The following is a 19,576-nucleotide window of genomic DNA, read 5'->3' on the forward strand; positions in this document are numbered from 1 at the left end:
ATTTTCTGCGTTTTTGTTAAAATGAACAACAAGAAAGTCCTCGACTCACATGATGTGGTCCCCCAAAACCTTCAAGCCAAAAAATTAAAAAAAATTATTTTCTGCGTTTTTGTTAAAATGAACAACAAGAAAGTCCTCGACTCACATGATGTGGTCCCCCAAAACCTTCAAGCCAAAAAATTAAAAAAAATTATTTTCTGCGTTTTTGTTAAAATGAACAACAATAAAGTCCTCGACTCACATGATGTGGTCCCCCAAAACCTTCAAGCTAAAAAATTAAAAAAAATTATTTTCTGCGTTTTTGTTAAAATGACCAACAAGAAAGTCCTCGACTCACATGATGTGGTCCCCCAAAACCTTCAAGCCAAAAAATTAAAAAAAATTATTTTCTGCGTTTTTGTTAAAATGAACAACAAGAAAGTCCTCGACTCACATGATGTGGTCCCCCAAAACCTTCAAGCTAAAAAATTAAAAAAATTATTTTCTGCGTTTTTGTTAAAATGACCAACAAGAAAGTCCTCGACTCACATGATGTGGTCCCCCAAAACCTTCAAGCCAAAAAATTAAAAAAAATTATTTTCTGCGTTTTTGTTAAAATGAACAACAAGAAAGTCCTCGACTCACATGATGTGGTCTCCCAAAACCTTCAAGCTAAAAAATTAAAAAAATTATTTTCTGCGTTTTTGTTAAATGAACAGCAAGAAAGTCCTTGACTCACATGATGTGGTCCCCCAAAACCTTCAAGGTAAAAAATTAAAAAAATTTTCTTTCTGCGTTTTTGTTAAAATGAACAACAAGAAAGTCCTCGACTCACATGATGTGGTCCCCCAAAACCTTCAAGGTAAAAAATTAAAAAAATATTTTCTGCGTTTTTGTTAAAATGAACAACAAGAAAGTCCTCGACTCACATGATGTGGTCCTCCAAAACTTTCAAGCCAAAAAATTAAAAAAATTATTTTCTCTGCGTTTTTGTTAAAATAAACAACAAGAAAGTCCTCGACTCACATGATGTGGTCCCCCAAAACCTTCAAGCCAAAAAATTAAAAAAATTATTTTCTGCGTTTTTGTTAAAATGAACAACAAGAAAGTCCTCGACTCACATGATGTGGTCCCTCAAAACCTTCAAGCCAAAAAATTAAAAAAAATTATTTTCTGCGTTTTTGTTAAAAAATGAACAACAAGAAAGTCCTCGACTCACATGATGTGGTCCCTCAAAACCTTCAAGCCAAAAAATTAAAAAAAATTATTTTCTGCGTTTTTGTTAAATGAACAACAAGAAAGTCCTCGACTCACATGATGTGGTCCCCCAAAACCTTCAAGCCCAAAATTAAAAAAAAATTTTTCTGCGTGTTTGTTAAAATGAACGACAAGAAAGTCCTCGACTCACATGATGAGGTCCTCCACAACCTTCAAGCCTCGTGAGGCCATTAATTAGCTTAGCTATCTTTTTTCGATGACATAAATTCTTTTTTGTTAAATTTTCGTTAAAAAAATAAAATAAAAGCTCTAATTGTTATCGACCATGAATAGACTGTGCAATTATCAGATTTTGAAAACCACTAAAAAGGAAAAAGCAAAAATATTAGAGATTTACATAATTGATTCTTTTTAACTGCCGAAACTGACAAATTCGATTATGCTACTGTTTAGATTTCTTAAAAGATAGAGGCAAATAAAATTTAAATTAGTCATGTAAATTTCAATTTGCCTATATTTAAATCTCCTTGATTTAACAGGCTTTAATTTTTTTTCCTTATAATACTACAAAGATGAAGCTGATTATCATTTTCTTTACCGAAACAGACAAGTTCGATTATGCTAAAGTTTCAATTCCTTTAAACATAGAGGCAATTAAGTATAATGGCTTTGATTGGATATACATAACTTTACATAATTTCACTAAATAAATTTACGTAGAAAATTAATATAAATTACTGATTCGCGTTTACAAAATCATAAGAATGTCCTATAAAGAGAGATCTGAGAATGTTAACAAACAAGAGAATATGAACCATATAACAAAAAAAGAGAAACGAGGGAAGATGTGCTTAAATGGTGAGGGAACTTAGACAACAGCTGAACAAGGTCAGGACTGCTGTTAGACTCAACTACGGGTAATAGAATTATGCATTCTAGGTTAATTGTTTGGGATGAATGTACGATGGCTCATAAAGGCGCATTCAAGCAGTTTACCGAACATATAGAGATATCAAGAATTGTAGCGACCATTTGTTTGGGGGAGCATTAGTTGTATTGGCAGGTGATTTTAGACAGACGCTGCCAATTATTCAAAGAGGGACGCCTGCGGATGAATTGAATGCCTGCCTCAAATCGTCATATTTGTGGACACACGTGAAAAAGGTAAGCTTAGATGTAAATGTACATGCACATTACAAGGCGTTAATAGCATATTCCCACAAATCCTTCTAGATATTGGAAATGGGGCAATCACTCACTCAAAATGCACGACCAGAAAATTAGGCTACCGGAAGAATTATGTATTTTCGTAGAAACAGCAGAAGAATTATTGAATGCCGTCTATTCCGAACTATCTGAACACTACGTGAATTTCGACTGGCTGCGTGAACGAGCTATATTAGCTCCACTTAATGAGGTACTTAATATAAATTTAGATTATTAATGAAAATCCCTGGCAGAGAAAGAATATATAAATCGGTCGACGTTATTATGGACCATGAAAGGGCCTGCGATAGATTTAAGATACAATTTCCGCTGAAGAAGTTTTGCTATGACAATAAACAAGCCCAGGGACAGTCTTTAAAGGTAGTAGGCTTATTTTTTAGAGAACGAGTGCTTTTCACATGGCCAGCTGTATGTGGGTGCTCAAGGGTAGGTAGAAGAGAATTATTTATATTTGCCAAGGATGGACGGACTGCAAACATCGTTTATCCACAGGCCTTAGAATAAGGTTATATCAAAGCAGGTCGCATTTATATATCTACATAAATTTATAGTTATTTAAGGAAACTGCGAGCGTAGCGAGCAGGGCCTCCGCAGGAGCTAGCTCGCAGTGAGCGAAGCGAACTGCTGAGCTAGTTAAAAATAATTGTAATCCAATTATTTGATTTCAATAGAAAGCATGACTTTATGTCCAGATAAATTCAGCTATCTTTTGGCCCTTTTTTGCGGGCGGGAACCAAAAATTGGGACTAAAATTTAAAAATAACCAGATTTTTAGTAACAAATCTTATTTTTTTAATTCTTTGGTCTTGTATTTATGTAAATTAAAATATTTAAAAATTCAAAATTTTAAATAAAATTTTCCAAGAGGCTGGAATTTTACCCACAACCACCTACTTCCAAAAAAAACATGGTTAATAAATAATTCACCTTACGTCAGTTCTAGTGGAACTTATATATTATTAAAAATTAAAATTTATTAAAATAACACATTAAATAAGGTTTAATATTTTCATCTTTGAAGTTTCTGCCTTTCGCTAAAAGTTTATTTAGCATCGAGAAACTTCTTTCGACAGATAATGTGGTTCCCGGACATTTCAATAAATACACGAATAATTCAGGAGGGAAATCTCCCGAATTAGCTTCTTGAATGCTATTCCATGGCATTGAATTTGTTCTTTTTTTAAATATTGTGCAATCGCACATGGATCTTCCCCAAAGTCGATAGAATTAATACCTTGAATAGCATCTTTAACAGTATAAAAATTATCTTCACATTTCTTTATTCACTCGCTTAGACAGTTGTAAAATGCTATGTTTGCTAGGTTCCGCTCCGGTGAATCAAAATTTATCGCCTTCTTTGCATTCAAAACAATTTTTCCATTATTCGATAACGAGGAAACAATCCTTCGGATTTTGTTCAAATGTTTTGAATAATATGTTGCAGCATTAAGCAAGCTGCCCCATCTTGTGACAACAACATCTGGAGGTAGACCAAATTCTGAAAAAAGCTTTTGACGACCTTTATTTTTAAGCGTCACAATCTTCATCGATGATATTAAGAAATCGATGTCTTGATAGTGAGAACGCACTTTTAGTGCACAATTATGAAGTAAATGGGCGAAACAAGTAAGGTGAATCATATTCGTATGCTATACGTATGCGTAAAATATACGTATGCTAGTTGCGGCTGACATCATATACGGTGCAGCATCAGTTAACAACAAAACAAAGTTTTTTCTTTCAATTTGGTAATTTCGTAAGCAATCATCAATTGTTTGACAAATTGAACTTGCATCACACGTCTCAATCGAATCGTGAAGGCCGGTCTCGAATCGGCGGGCCATTCGTGCCTCCTCGAATTAGTCGGACTCGATCGGGGAGACGGCAAAAGGCCTGACGGGATGACAATATTCCCGTACTCGTCGGGGAAGGCCCTCGTATGGGATGTTACCGTTATGGATACCTTTTCAAAGTCGAGGATCCATTCTTCCGCCGCGAACCCTTGTTCGGCTGCAAACCACGCCGAAAAGATCAAAATACAAAAATATTCTTCGTTCGCGGACCCCTACCGCGTTACGCCAATCGCCCTGGAGACCGCTGGAGCCGCGGGAAAGGAGACTGACTCGTTCCTCAACGAGGTCGGGCAGTCCATTGGGAGGAGGTTCAAGGTCCCGAGAGAGGGCCTCTGGTTCTGCCAGCGCATCGGTCTGGCCATTGTTCGCGGAAACGCATACTGCGTCCTTGCCGCTGGGACTTAACGCTTTTCTTCTATCTCTTTGTTTTGTAAAAAAATTAGGTGAACTTTATACTTTTGGAAAAACTTAAATAAAACAGTTATGTAATAGAAAATAAAATTATATTAAAAATAAACAATTCTCCAAAGACCAATTTGATCCACTGTACCTTCCATAAAAATTTCAGAATTTTTTTCTGAAAAATATAATGTACCTATTTCTTGTATAGATCTATGATAATCTGAAAATAAAAGAAGAAATATTTTAAATAACTTAAGATCTGACATTTTTCTTAAATAATATTTAAAGTTTTGTGAAATCGATAATGATACGATTTCTTAGATTAATTCAATAGATGCTAAAGAAGCCATTTTGAACGATGAAATTATTACTCAGAAAGGCAAAATATTTGCTTCGGAATGAGGATTCAATGATTTTAAAGAATGCAAGGGTGGCTTGTTAAATTTAAAAAAATGAATGATTTGAAGTTACGAAATATGCATGAAGAATCTGCAACTTTAAATTTTGACCTTAATGTGATATCAAATTAGCCGAATTTTTAATCAATTCTTTTTGAAATAAGAAATTGGGGAAACATAATAGAAAAAATTTATAAATTATGAAAACCCTGTCATTAAAAATTACGAATATATTCTATAAAAAATGAACATAAGTGATCCTCTAGAAGAGAGAATTTATATCGAAATTGACTACAGTAAAAATGAAGAATTTGACTTGAATGATTCGGAACATTAGAACAAGAAATTTAGAGAAAAGTCAGAAAGCTGTAACGAAGCTTTTAAGTTTTAAATAAATTTCATAGTCAAGAAGAATTCTTAGATGTTGAAAATCTTGAATCCATTGAAAGCTTAGATTTTCAATGAACAGAACTCTAAAAAATCAAAAGTTACTGAGTTTTTGTTATAAATAATTTTTTTGCTTTACATTATGAATGGATGAAAATTTGCTTTTTTGCATCCTGACACTTTCTTTTTGCTCCCATCAGACACAAGATCAAATTATCCCGAATAATAATTAAACTTGTAAGTAAATTATATAATATTGACATACATGTGATTGGACATAAACCATCTAGTGATCCACAAATTTCTTTTTAAGAATTAAATAAAACCAAAACTCTGGTGAATATATTTCACTGACTATTTCAATAATTTATGGCATGATACGCCGTGAAGGGACTCAAATTTCTTGACAAAAACGATAGACACCGTCCCATCCATAAGACTTGTAGAAATTGCAAATACTCAGAAAAGAATAATCAACATTCTTTTTGAAAAAAACTCAGAAAAGATGTTTTTAGAGGAAAATTGATTTTTCAGTGAAAAATTATACACATCTATATTTTTTAATTTAAAAATGTCGTTTGAGAAATTTCACAATTCCGTAAGTCTTTTATTTTGACATTTTATTTTTTGTTATTTGTATAAATATAATTTTGCTATAGAAACCATATAAATTTTTTTTGTGATGAAAAAGGAAAATGGTTTACAACAATATTAATTTTCAGTATCAACAAATCGACAAATGACGGGAACGGCAACTCGCTTATCTACTGCAGCTGTATTTAATGAAGCTTATTTAATATTATAGAGAAATCAACAGTCTTCAAAGCCTTCTGGAGTAGGTATTTATTGATTATTTGAATCTCAATTTTTGCACTATAGTCATTAACCCGCCAATCAAAATTCAAGACCGTCCCACAACTCAGCATGGTCTAGGAGGACTTCGGATGGATACTGGTTGCTTAGTGAAATCATGAATTTATAGCTTCCACGCGAACTGTTCAAGATAAAACTTATTATATTGGACTTTTGAGGTTGCAATTTGTATTTATCATTTTAAAGGAATAAGATTAACGAAATTGTGGCTGAAAATAACCGACTGGACGAACAAGTTGAGAAACAAAAAACTGAAAACGAAATGCAATCTTTTTATAAACAAAAGTATACAAATATAATATTTATCCATTAGACTAACTCAAATCACTATAGATAATGAAAATTTAAAAGATAAACTTGCTCAATACAATACGGTCTTATTTATTGAAAATTTTTTAGTTATTGGAAAAAGTTAACATCGGAGAAAATATTAGCGATCTAGAAAGAGAAGTCAACGAAGTATAATTAAAATAAAAAAGCTAGATGAGTTTTGATAATCATAAATTGTCAAAAGAAGTCGACAAATTACTTCACAGTAAAAAAGAGTATGGATTAATATTCAAAAATATCTACTTCTAGACTTGACAGACAAATCGAATTTTATGAAACACAGCTGAATGATAAAATGTACGATAATATAATTGCAGATATGGTTTATTTAAAGCTTATTCTATATGAAGGATGAGGTAATGATCCAAGAATATCGAAGCCTTTTGATAGAAAAAAAGCAGTGTGAATTGAAATTAGATAATGATCACTCACAAATCATATCCCTACAAAACATAAAACAAGAGATTTTAGAAGTAAATTATAAATTCAAATGATTTTATAGACTCTTTCAGTAGACCCCGACAAAAGCGAAATTGGTAAGTTATTTTTAATTTGATATTCACATACCGAACGTGTGATTAATGATTGTAGTCAATTTACTTTACGAACTAAACAATCTGACAAACAAAAGAGATGAATTGTACCATGAAAACTCGCCCAGAGTCGATCCAGCTAGAGAACGTGAAGATTTATTAGCAAAAGTGATTCAAGACAACCAAGAAATATCCATCATGGAAAGACAGTAATGAATTATTTATTTTAAATATATAGAATTGAAACTTCAAAATCTGAGATTCAACAACTCGAAGATGAACTCTCAAAATTAAATTGTGAATTAAATTCAAGTGAAGGTTTTTAAAACAAAGCTAACCTTAAAGGAGATTTAAAAGCCAAATTAGAAGAATTAAATAATGAGCAAAAATATATAAATGGTAAAAAATCAATTAAATGGCAGAATTTCTTTACGATTACCAAAATATTCAAGACGATAAAAACGTATTTTCAAATTTAATTTTAACACCAAATAGAAAGAATTAAAGAGTATTAAAAATCAAATTGATCAATTGAATATGTGTATACAATCTGTATGTTTTCTATTAATAATATTTTTAGAAAGAAAAACAAGCAAGAACAGTTCCCTCTGAGATAGAATTAAGTACAATACGATCTCGAATGCAAAATGATATGAAAAATATTAGCAACTCAGGAATATCAGTTACAAATTTACTTGCAGGTTACAATTATGTGTGCTAAAATATTTTTTTTCTGATGTTTAATTAAGCAGAATCCGAATCTCGTAATTCTGAACTTGAAAAACTTAAAAACATTGAAGAACAAATTGCAGCAGAAGCACAGATATTACAATTTGAGTATAATCAGATGCAATCTAGCATTCCTCTACTTTCAGATTTTGATAAACTAAAGCAAGATTTTATAGAAAAAACACAAGTTTTATGAGATAAAATATTCTTTATAAAGAAAATTCAAGAAGATATTGATATGTTTAATAGATCTGAAAAAATATATGATTCATTTTTGGAAGGTATCGCGGAAGAAATTAAATCAATAACTACAAAACTTTCGGGAAATAAAAACTATAAATATGTATATTTTAGTTGTTAGACTAATAAACTCATTAGATCTATTCAATGAAAAAAAGATTGAAACATTTGACAGAATCTAATTACACTTACAAACAAGGTTGAAATTTTTTTAATTATTTTAGCTATTCAACAAAAAATGAATGAAGGAGGATTACAACCTAGTAGAAATGAGCTTAAAAAACTTTTAAATAGTTATAATGCTGTCTTAATTAAACATTACGAATAATTACTAGCTTATTGATTTAAAATCTTCAAAAATCATTTAAATTATAGATAACATATCAAAAACCAGTTAGAAAAATAAAACTTTACTCAAAAACAAGGGGTTAATAATATACAGAAAAAACTTTTTTTTAAATATTGAAGAATCAGCAAAAATTTTTAACATTTTATCTAGATAAATAATCTTAGAAGAAAATCACAATATAATTTCTGTAACTGCCAGGCCATCTTATGCGCCGAAGTTTAAAATAATCTTTGTCGGTGTTAGATAAATCTGAAATCATTAATTTTCTACAACTAGTAAGTAACTAGCAAGAACTATTTCTTAAAACTAAGATATTGAAAATAAGAGATAGTAAAGAAAAATTATTCTGACAAATACCAAATTAAAAAACGAACCAAATACGATTGCCGAAAATTTGGAAGTTAGTCAAAATCAATGCGACTCATTCCTGATGATTCTCACACCCTGTTTCCAGACTAATAAAACTCAAATCAGTATAATAAAAATCACCTCAACTTTTCCAATTTCTTCTCCAGAACCTTAACTTTCCTTTCATCTAATATTAAGATAAAGTTAACAAATATGGAATACCGGGAGCATTATACGACATGTGAGGCTTATTCATTGGATTAACATCTGATTTTTCAAATTCGTCTCTTATCATCTTCAAATGTTGTTTATATCGCATTTTTGGAAATTCTTTGCGTAATTCAGGCAACCGAGCTTCCTCAAATTCGCGAAATGCAAGCTTCATTCTTTTTTCTGGATGTCGATCAATTTTTTGATCTTTTTTATTTCTAAAATTTTTAGGCATAATTTTACCTTGAATTTTCATTTTCATACTCGGCTTCCTCCATGTTCAAAGATTTATTATTAATGGAAAATTCTTCATCAAATAAAATGTTATTTTCAGCTAAAATATACACATAAAGAATTACCGATTCTGCTAGGAGCCTTAATAGGCTTCGGCTGAGGAACATATTCAGGTTCAACTTTTAATGGGGTTCCAACTATTGCTTCTGTGCCTTGGTTTTCCTGTAATTCAAATTCTTTCAATTCTCTTCGGCGAGTTATTTTTTCTTGTTTTTTGGCTTCCTTCTCTTCCTGAATGAATATATAATTTAAAAGTAATTTACATTTCTTTTTTGTTTTTTTAAAACTAATCTATCATCATCCTTCCACAATTCGTCTTCACGTTGTTTTTGTAGGGCATCTTCAGCTTCCTTTTTGTTGAGCTTTCCGTTCTCTTGCTATGACTGCTTTAGTATTTTCAGTTTTAAATTTTTTCGGCATCTGTAACTTTTCGTTAATAAATGATGCAACCACAAAATCACTCAAGAAATTAATATTTTATAATATTGGTTATAAAATTAGAATATTGGTTTTAAAATTTAAAATTAAAAAAATTACATATTATAAGAAAATAAAAGAGAGATGCTATTTTTTAAGAGAATGATCATTTATTTGTTCTCGATTTTTCTAGCCAAGCTTGAACAAACTTCATACTATTAAATTAATCATTTGATTTAATATTTCGGTGAAAAATTTTTATGAGCAGAAAATGATATTTTGACAATTATTTTTCACTAATAAAATCAGTTTAAGTCATTTTTTGCAATTAAATTCTTAGGAAACGATTAATAAATCATTTAAAAGCTTCTAAGAGATTATATTTTAGAAAACCCAATCGTATATTTTACTGTTTCCGCTGAATTTTAAAATTTCTAGAAAACGAAATTTTTGTATATCTGTTTAGCGGTTCTATGTTTTTAATAAAATTGTTTTTTGTACTGTCTTTTTTGATTTTATAATAATTTGGACGAAATATCAATTTGGTCTAATAAAATTTTGACAATCGGACTCGAGAAGAAGGTTAAAATTTTTTTAGAATATTGCCATTCTGTATTTCTTTTTTATTAATTTATTGCCCAATCAGTTTATTGAAACTAACATCACTCTCACCTTTTTAGGGTCTACGTTCAGTCACGAATGGGCAGATCCATGACAGCGCACTACCTCCTCAGCAGGCATCGATAACCAGTACCTTGTCTTGGCTTACATGTTCTCTTAAGTCTTCTGCGACACCAAGGTCTGGATATATTTCTTCACTCTGTCCTCCACTTCGAGCACCTTCAGGTGGTTCTTGAAGAATTTTGACACAATTCCGTTCAGGTCATAACGACAGGGGCAATCTTCAGTATCGTCTGGTGGATTGCTCCTAGTTCTATTTGCCGGAAAGTCTTGTGAAACTTTTCCACTTCGAACGCTTGACACAATTTTGTGAAGTGATCCCCACCTCGATAAGTGTAATTGTATTGATCGATTTGTTGTGAACAAAAATGTCGGGCCTGTTATTTGGATAGCATTATCTTATCCTTCAGGAGTTTTGTGTCAACTCGGATTTCCACAAATTTTTGGTGGTAACAGATTAGACTGAATGGGTTTTTTAATTTTTTCGACTTTTTAATTCTATATTGGCGACATAGATGCAGATGGAGGATTTGACCACTTTGTTATGGCATCTAAGATAGGGGCCGTTATCCATTTGCCCACACCTGGTGGTAATGTGAGTTTATATAATAATTATTCAAAGCAAAGAAATAATTAATAGTCATTCAGTTTCCGTTTTCGTTATTTGTAGTGTTTTGTTGCATCAACATCACCCTCTTAGGACCCACGTTCAGTGCACGGATGGGCAGATTCATGTCAACGTGCTGTCTAAATTCAGTGGGTACCTCCTCAACAGGCATCAATAACCGTGCCTTGCCTTGCATGGTCTCTAAGGTCTTCCGCAACACCAGTGTCTGAATGTATGCCTTCACCCTGTCCTCCACGCCAAACGCCTACAGTTGGTTTTTGAAAAATGTTGACACTATTCCGTCCCCAGTCATGACGACAGGGACGATCTTTACTTTTATTCAATTTTCATTACTTCTTTTAAAAAATTATTGTAAAATAACGTGATGTTTATTTTTATGTAAAAGGTATATTATTTTTTAATTAGTAAGCATTAGCTTTTAAATTATTGATACACCTGAATTCGATGGCAAATTATCTAATTAAAATAAAAATTTCACTGACATTCGATGGTAAAAACATAATTTCTCTGAATTTTTTTATCACTCAAACCATAAGGCTGTATGTATCAAGACTAATTAATTTTTTATTATTGACTTGAAAACTCCAAAGGTGGCCACCTAAATATAATATAATAAAAATTTATTCAGAATAAAATCAAAGTCCCCTTAGTTGATTGCGCAGGATACGAATAGTATCTGCTCTTTCACCATTCTCTTTATAAGCATTAACTTCAGGCATACTATTAAAATTAAGAAAAACTAATAAACTCGATAATATCTATTTCCGCATCATGAGCACATTTTTCAATCCAGTTATGATGCTGTTTTGTTTTTTCATTTCTATACTCCGTTATTATAAGGGAAAACGTATGTTCTAATTTCATAATCTTGACTGCAATTGAAACTCGTTCTTTCGACTTTTTAAGCAAATCAAAATCCTTTATCTCAAATGTAGCCATATTAGAAACTAATAATCAAGACATAAAATAAACCTCTATTGAGCTGATGTTGAATATTCAGAAATCTTTTATGCTCATCGTAACCAACGATAGTAATAGTACACCCAGGTTTATCAGCCCTCGCCGTTCTTCCACTACGATGGACATACACCTAAAAATAATTATATTTAAAATTAAATAACTTCAGTCATAGTCGATACTTGATAGTGTATGACATTTTCGATATCCTCAATATCCAGTCCGCGCGAAGCTACGTCCGTTGCGACCAAAACGGAAGGGCCCCTTGCAGCTAAAAGATAACTATGACAGCTTAACAAACCACGGAATCTTTCAATATTACGGAATCGATGTTTTTGAAGCATGTCGGCATGTAGAATGCAAACAGAAAAACTTCCAGTATTAGGAGGAGATAAAATTCGAAGAATTGCAGCAATTCTGCGCGTGCAATCTTTTGAGTTTGTGAATACAATAGATCTCCCTTTTAAAGATTCCAATATATAATAAAGATAATCATCCTTTTATAAATTATAAAATTAAATGCCTTTTCTTCTCGTTTACAATACAGCTTTTGCTCGTAAAGAGTGTTTACAAGGAAAGAGGTATTCGATAAGTCAATTAAAGTATAATTTCGCCTTATTCCAGTCTTACTCACCAATGATTCTAATTATTAGTTAGTCTTATTGAGCTCACTAAGTTTTGACTTGAGGGTTTGCTTTTTTCCATTTGGATTTTGACGATTTTTTGTATCCTGAACAAATGTCATTGTGGCCGAAAATACAAATGTCCGTCTCATTGATCTCCCAGGAGAACTGTAAATATAAAATATATAGAACTACCTATTCAAGTCGTCAATTATGAATGAAAAATGTTCGAAATAATCTTTTCCAATCATTCGATCTGCTTCGTCGATTACCAGAAATCTAACATTGCGGATTTTAGAAGCAAAATCAAATCCCTTAGTTTCAATTTTATGAAATAAACATCTTGGATAAGTTGCCATAACCGCCCTGGAGTTGCAACTACGATTTCAGGGCAAGATTGAAATATTCGTTCTTGTTTAACTTGAGCAATTCCTCCTACAATACATTCAACCTAAAAACTAAAGATTAAACAATGACCTTAATATCGGCAGTATTCACAATACGGAGAATATGCTCACGTATTTGAATTGCCAATTCTCGAGTAGGGGTTAAAACAAGTGCTTGGGGCTGAAAATTTATAAATTAAAGTAACATTTAAATTAGATTTCGTTTTATTTTTGAGAATGAAATCAACTATTGGAATCCCAAAAGCTAACGTTTTCCCACTTCCCTTTAAATTTATTTTCAAAGTCAACTGTTTGAGCACATCCAATGATGTCTGATTGAGTTTTTAAAGCGGAAGAAATGGTTTTTGATTGAATTTCAGTCGGTTCATAAAATTTTAGCTTTTTTAGCGCAGAAATAATTTTTGGATGTATTTCTAAAACGTTCCAGGCAGAAATTTCAGAATCTAGGCAAATTTGGATAAAGAGGATCAATAAAACCAAAGTTCACTGTATTTTCAATTTCCTCATTGTATGTCTTTTTGGATTTTCTATTTCCTTTATGTCCCTCCACATGCTTTCTTTTTTTTGAAAACTTCAAAGTAGTGTGGATCTGAATTTCTATGTGTACACTATTATTTGGAACCTTCTTCGTTGTTTGTAGGCAGTAGTCATTAGTTTCCTCAATGTCTATTACACCATCGAAATTATTGCTTTTTAAATTTGAATTGTCTACTTTTTTCCAGTTTTTGGAATTGGTAATCATTTATTTCAAGAACACACGTCGACTTAATACAAACGCTAATATTTTATTTATAAATTTAAATAACATGTTTCACACAATCTTCAATATAATAAATCTTTAGTTATATCTTAATTAGATTATTACTTAATAAGTCTGGTCATTATTTAGGTTGGTTTCATACACATTTCATAAAATTGAAGGGAATAATGGAGAAATGTGCTGTATTTTAACAGCTAAAAGGTTTTCATGATTATTTAAGCACTGATAATAACAAAATAGTCTACTATATATTTTGAATCTGAAGCATTTTCTGGTATATTGTTTATTATGAATTCTATTCCTTCTTCCATATCTCTAATGGGCAAAAACGCAAGAGCGTCTATCATAGCGCAAAAAATGTTTAAATTAATATTATCTTTATATTCTTTTACAAAATCCAATTCTTGAATTTTTTCCAAGTTGACTGCCTTAAATGATAATAACATCCTGTAATATGAATCACATTTTGAATAGTCTCAAAAAATTCTTCGTAAATCTTTTTTGATTTAAAAAGTAATAATCCATAAATAGTTGTAATTCGACTGGGATTGAACTCAATTCTGATAAAATACATTTCTTAAATATACATGGTGCCATAGAGAAATTTATATCCACATACCATGTGGAATTTTCCAATAACGTTAAATTAATATTGGTGCTAAATATTAAAATTCTATTGTTTGTTTTATGATTATCATAAATTAAAAAGTTTTATGAATCTGGACTAAAAGTTAAAAATGATGGAATATCTTTGAGATTTGAAATATTTTTTTAGAATAAGTAGAGACAAGCTTTAGTCCCTTATTGTTCGCTTGAAAGAATCTGCAGAAGGGAGAATAATTCTGGATGCTGTATCACATTTAGAAACAACATTTGAATAGATTTGTAAAAAATTCTGGTACTTTTGTCGAAGTGGTCGCAGTTTTTGTTAGGCCTTTTAAAAAATCTAATAATTTTTGAGGTGGAATATATTATATTTTATTTAAGTCGCTCTATCAATAATTTAAAATATTATTAATTTTTTACTAATTTATTTTCTAATTTTTTTAATATTATGGCGAGCATGTACCTAATATTGATATAAACTGGCACTATAGGTCACATGAAATTCTGTTGTGGACTTATGCAACATCAAATTCCGACACAGCTCCCAATAAGTAAGGAGGATGCTTGCATTTTCTGCAAAATGTGGATATCCTTTCAAATCACGTATATGTCCGAAGGGACATCAGATGGAATTAGTCTTGGACCGAAGCTCAATTGGAATAGTAATTCGATATGTCGAGGTGGGAAGCATTATTTATAGTGACTGCTGGAAAGGTTAGCATTATTTGATTAACATTTAGGGTATTCAACTGATCATTGGTGGTTGAAACGGCTACACACACGAAACCGTAACCATAAGTAAGGAAATATATATATTCAGAAAATTCTTTGTGGATCCAACGACGGAGTGCACACCCAGACAGTAGAACGAATGTGGGGAAGTGCAAAATGCAAGAATAAGCTCAAAGAGGAGCTGTAAGACATCATCTGGGATCTTATTTCGCAGGTTTTTTTTAGTTAGTTATTTTTTCAGAATTTATGTGGCGAAAACAAATACAGAACTATAAGGAAGTTTTGCACAGATTGTAAAAGACATAATTCCTTCTACAGTCCTGGAATTTGGATGCCGCGTACTAAATGACTAAATTGGTTAAATAAATTTTTAAATAATTTTAATAACCATTAAATTATTGATAGAGGTTATAAATTAAATAATCTATTTTTCACTAAAAAAATTATTAATTTTAATTATCTTCTAAAAAAACTAAATTCTTTTGGCTCTTTTTTTCATAAGTTTTGCATTGTTTCACAACTTCATCAGTTTTATTTGATTTTCGTTCAAATAATGATTGTAATAGATTCCTTTGTTAGGAAACTTAAAGTTATGATCTGTTCTTAAACTTCTGCATCCTTTTGAAGATTTTTTAGCACAATTAAAAATCATGCAATGAACCTAATTGTCAAGAACGCTTTGCATGCAGCTGGTTTCCCGGCACAGCTGGAGCCTCCTGGTCTCATCCGCACAGACGGAAAAAGGCCTGATGGGATAACAATTTTCCCGTACACCAACGGGAAGTGCCTTGTTTGGGACTGCGCCTGCACCGACACCTTCTCAGAAACAAACCTGATCGCCTCAGCCTCCTCTCCAGGATATGCTTCACAGAACTACGAAAAAATTAAAAAATTAAAATATTCAGAGCTCAAGGACAGGTTCATAGTGCAACCGATTATTGTGGAGTCATCTGGAGTCTTCGGTCCGGAATCAATCTCTTTCATTAGGAAACTTGGATCCCTGATCTCGGTTCAGACGAAAGAAAGAAGGGAGACCGAATGGCTGTTTCAACGCCTTTCAACAACCGTTTTCAGGGGCAATAGCCACGCTATCCTTTCTGCTCTTAAGCAACCTTAATTAACCTATATTTTCTTTTGTTTTAGTTTCATTAAAAATTACATAATATTTTATTGTCAAATGCCTTGTATATTATAACCTTTGAAACAATTTTTTTCCTCCTTTCTTAGATGATATTATCTCCATTTTGTCTTTTATTTTGGCGGCATACATAATATTTAAAATAGATAGGCCTTTTAACATAATATAATTAAAATATACAAACTTTTAACATAAAATACATTTCCAGATAGGCCTTGAAATTGATTACAAGTCACTTTTATTATAACCTTGAAATTGTTAAACTGATTTAGGGAAAGCGATTATTTCAAAACGAAAAAAAGTCAAGTTCGTTAGCGAAATTACGGACTTGACTTTTTTTCCGTTTTGCGCAAAATTTAGAACATTTATAACGGAAAAAATTTCAAAATTTGGAAAATAGAAAACCGGAAAAAAATTTAATTATTGAAAAAAATCGTTAAAAATTAAAATTTGTTATTATTCCTATAAAGATACGATATAAAGTAAACAAAGAAGACTTGATCTTTTTCTACTCGACTTTTTCCGCTTGACTTTCTTTCCGCATACCGTGTTAACGCAAATATTGAAGAAATTTTTTGAGCATTACATATTAATCTGACTCAAAAATTCAAGTCTGACTCAAAATATATTGAATCTGACTCCAAAATTAAAGTATTCTACAAGTTTATATCCGATTGTAACTCGAACAGATCCATTTGAAATTTGTCAAAAGCAAAAGCAGAATCAATATGAATGGGTACTGAGAATACTTTTAAAAAAGGCAAATGCTTTTTGAATTTATAAAAACGTTTATCACATTCATTAATCATATATTTTACTGTGAGTTTTGTAGTTTATCCCAACATTATTTGATTTCATAACGTTTATCCACCATGTGGCATAAAAGACGTGTGCCTTGCTGTCTTTTTCGATTATAAAGTATCCCAATCAGTTTTTAAATACACGATTCTCTTCTTTTTTTTCCTAGCTTTTTTAAATAATTCTCGTACGAATTTTGACAGGTCATATCATACAGATATTCAATAATAACAACAATGTTTTGAACACCATCATTTAAAGACAATACATACCTAGCCTAAATTCATTAAATAAATTTAATTTGAAAAAGTAGCTATGGGAGCACAAATAAAATTCGAGAACTGCTGATCTAGTTAAAGATGATCTAAAAATAAAGAAAATGTGTGATAATATCAGCAGCTCCTTTTGAAGCAAATCGTTCTATTGGTTATTTGTTAAATAACAACAAAATTTCTATGAAAATGATACTTATTTTATGAAATAACGTTATTGAAATTAATTAGTTAAGATCTGACGCTAACCATTTATTCCATTTATTTTCTAATCTATTAATATAACTCCTTTCGCACACAAATCTATAATTTTTAATTAAAGCAAGATTATACCTATTTTCATAAATTTTATACAAATCTTCATCATTTTTACGTGTTATATCTTTGTATTCTTCTGAATCATGTGGTTTGAATATTAAATCAAACTCATTTAATGTTTCATTTATATCAAATTTTAATAAAAGACTTGAATTTACATCTAATTCAGATAAATTTTTTAAATGAATACCTTGACCATTTTGTCCATATGCAATTATTTTGTAATTTTCAGTTATTATAAATCCTTTAAAGAAAAAATCGTCGAATTTGAGGTTTAAATTGCATAAAATATTATTTTTAATTACATCAATAACAATGATCCTATTTGTTTGCCCAACAAAAATCTGTAATATTTAGAAAAATAATTACTAGATCTTTACAATAATCAAGACTTTTTAAACTTTCTATTTTACCCTCTCTTCCAAATTCATTTCTTAAATAGTCATTTAAGACGCCACCTTTGCAATACTAGTGAAACTTCAGATTTCTTGTTACAAAATTCTATTTTATAAATAAAACTATCTTTGAATAAAATAACAACGACTCCGTGGTTCTCGTTTTTATAACAAAGCTCATTTATAAAAATCATTTTCTTAACTTTATGTATTTTAGGTATTGAGGTGACAACAAGTGTTTCATCTAAAAATTTTATAATTAAAAAATTGTACTTGTTGAATAATTTTTGATCACAAATACGTTATCTTTTAAACTATAAATAAAAATTGATTTTCTTTTTGCCGTTGAAAAGCATGTAATGCTGTCTGAAGTTGGGACTAACGAAATGGGTTTTGTATCACCTAATTTGGTAAATACGCAGCTTATACTTGTTTTCTGTAATTTGTAACAATAAATATTATTATCTCCTTCCCAATGCATGTAAAATTGTAAAATTCCTTAAATAATTTCAAATATTTCATTACCATTTTTAGAAAACGAAATTTTGCCTGGTCTTAAAATTAATTGCGTAATGAATGTTAATTAATTAAGATTCTAAATTGAAATTACCCAATATTATAAGATATCTCTGTTTTATTAAATACTCTTGAATAATTTTCAAAGAAGGTCTGCGTTAGCAAATGATTATTTCCGGTCGCAATACATTTATCATATTCACTTTTATTTAGCAACGATTGTATTGAGTTTAACGTAGGAGCTAAATGGATAATAAAAATTAATTAATTCAACGACTCAGTTTGCTTGGAGGAGAAATTCTAAAAAGGAAGACAAGGGGAGAAAAACTAGATGACTTGTCCTAAAAATATTTTAAAGGTTTCTAAACAATTATTAATGTATCTTCCACTTCAAATTTTATTATATTAAGTTCATTCTCCCAATTTTTTCTAGGAATTTCATAAATTTCTACGCAATAAGAATTATTTGGTTCTAAATTTATTATTTTCATAAAATTATTACTCTTAATGTTAATTGCAATAAAATTCTTGCATATGAAAGTGTAAAATCGTGTATTGCATCATCATTATTTGATTTCTGAATATATTAAAAATGAAAATTACTAAATTATCAATAGAACGTATAACAAAAATGTTTTTATTTTGATAAAATATAAAATCCATTCTACCTTAAAAAGTCATCATTATTAAAAAACCTTCACTAGTTAGAAATAAACAAATTTGATGACAACATAGTTCGTCAAATGGAACTCCATGTATAACATCATATTCAAATTTCATTAGATTTACAAAAGATGAATCGTATATTAAAATAATTCGATCAGAACCAATTATAAAAGTTCCAACAATACTGTCATGAATAACAAAATTTATAGAATGTTCAATCTAAAAAATATTAATATAAAATTCTAATTTTTTACATCAAATGTATCACTATGTTTGATATGTGTTTCGCATT

The 19,576-nt window shown here is 30.6% G+C and overlaps 2 protein-coding genes and 2 long non-coding RNA genes across 4 annotated transcripts; 1 reads left to right on the plus strand and 3 right to left on the minus strand.

The window, feature by feature from the left end:
- Positions 1–7,791: 7,791 nt before the first annotated feature.
- LOC115229680 lies at positions 7,792–8,373 on the plus strand. The gene is made up of 4 exons (XM_029799996.1): positions 7,792–7,901; positions 7,953–8,116; positions 8,147–8,272; positions 8,308–8,373. Exons 1-4 carry the CDS (start codon positions 7,841–7,843, stop codon positions 8,371–8,373), a joined length of 417 nt encoding a protein of 138 aa, XP_029655856.1. The 5' UTR covers positions 7,792–7,840.
- Positions 8,374–8,873: 500 nt separating this feature from the next.
- LOC115229679 (coiled-coil domain-containing protein 124-like) lies at positions 8,874–9,282 on the minus strand. Its single transcript, XM_029799994.1, has 3 exons — positions 9,089–9,282; positions 9,008–9,053; positions 8,874–8,973 (listed from the first exon to the last, which is right to left on the minus strand). Exons 1-3 carry the CDS (start codon positions 9,249–9,251, stop codon positions 8,940–8,942), a joined length of 243 nt encoding a protein of 80 aa, XP_029655854.1. The 5' UTR covers positions 9,252–9,282; the 3' UTR covers positions 8,874–8,939.
- Positions 9,283–12,065: 2,783 nt separating this feature from the next.
- On the minus strand, positions 12,066–12,543 carry LOC115229681. The gene is made up of 3 exons (XR_004997371.1): positions 12,355–12,543; positions 12,218–12,324; positions 12,066–12,186 (listed from the first exon to the last, which is right to left on the minus strand). It is a non-coding gene; the product is annotated as an uncharacterized LOC115229681 (long non-coding RNA).
- An 835-nt stretch (positions 12,544–13,378) lies between these two features.
- Positions 13,379–13,843, minus strand: LOC118761429. Its single transcript, XR_004997370.1, has 3 exons — positions 13,706–13,843; positions 13,561–13,672; positions 13,379–13,526 (listed from the first exon to the last, which is right to left on the minus strand). It is a non-coding gene; the product is annotated as an uncharacterized LOC118761429 (long non-coding RNA).
- Positions 13,844–19,576: the final 5,733 nt, after the last annotated feature.

This window comes from Octopus sinensis, unplaced genomic scaffold, assembly GCF_006345805.1.
Source record: "Octopus sinensis unplaced genomic scaffold, ASM634580v1 Contig13491, whole genome shotgun sequence".
NCBI lineage: Eukaryota > Metazoa > Mollusca > Cephalopoda > Octopoda > Octopodidae > Octopus > Octopus sinensis.

What these genes read in the sequence shown, in the direction of transcription:
- LOC115229680 (XM_029799996.1), top strand. Translation starts at nt 7,841, where the DNA reads ATGCAAAATGATATGAAAAATATTAGCAACTCAGGAATATCAGTTACA. An exon ending in ATTTTATAGAAAAAACACAA is followed by an intron (nt 8,117 to 8,146) that starts GTTTTATGAGAT and finishes TTCTTTATAAAG; the next exon opens with AAAATTCAAGAAGATATTGA. An exon ending in GAAATAAAAACTATAAATAT is followed by an intron (nt 8,273 to 8,307) that starts GTATATTTTAGT and finishes TAAACTCATTAG; the next exon opens with ATCTATTCAATGAAAAAAAG.
- LOC115229679 (XM_029799994.1), bottom strand. Translation starts at nt 9,251, where the DNA reads ATGAAGCTTGCATTTCGCGAATTTGAGGAAGCTCGGTTGCCTGAATTA. An exon ending in CATGTCGTATAATGCTCCCG is followed by an intron (nt 9,054 to 9,088) that starts GTATTCCATATT and finishes TCTTAATATTAG; the next exon opens with ATGAAAGGAAAGTTAAGGTT. An exon ending in AAGAAATTGGAAAAGTTGAG is followed by an intron (nt 8,974 to 9,007) that starts GTGATTTTTATT and finishes GAGTTTTATTAG; the next exon opens with TCTGGAAACAGGGTGTGAGA.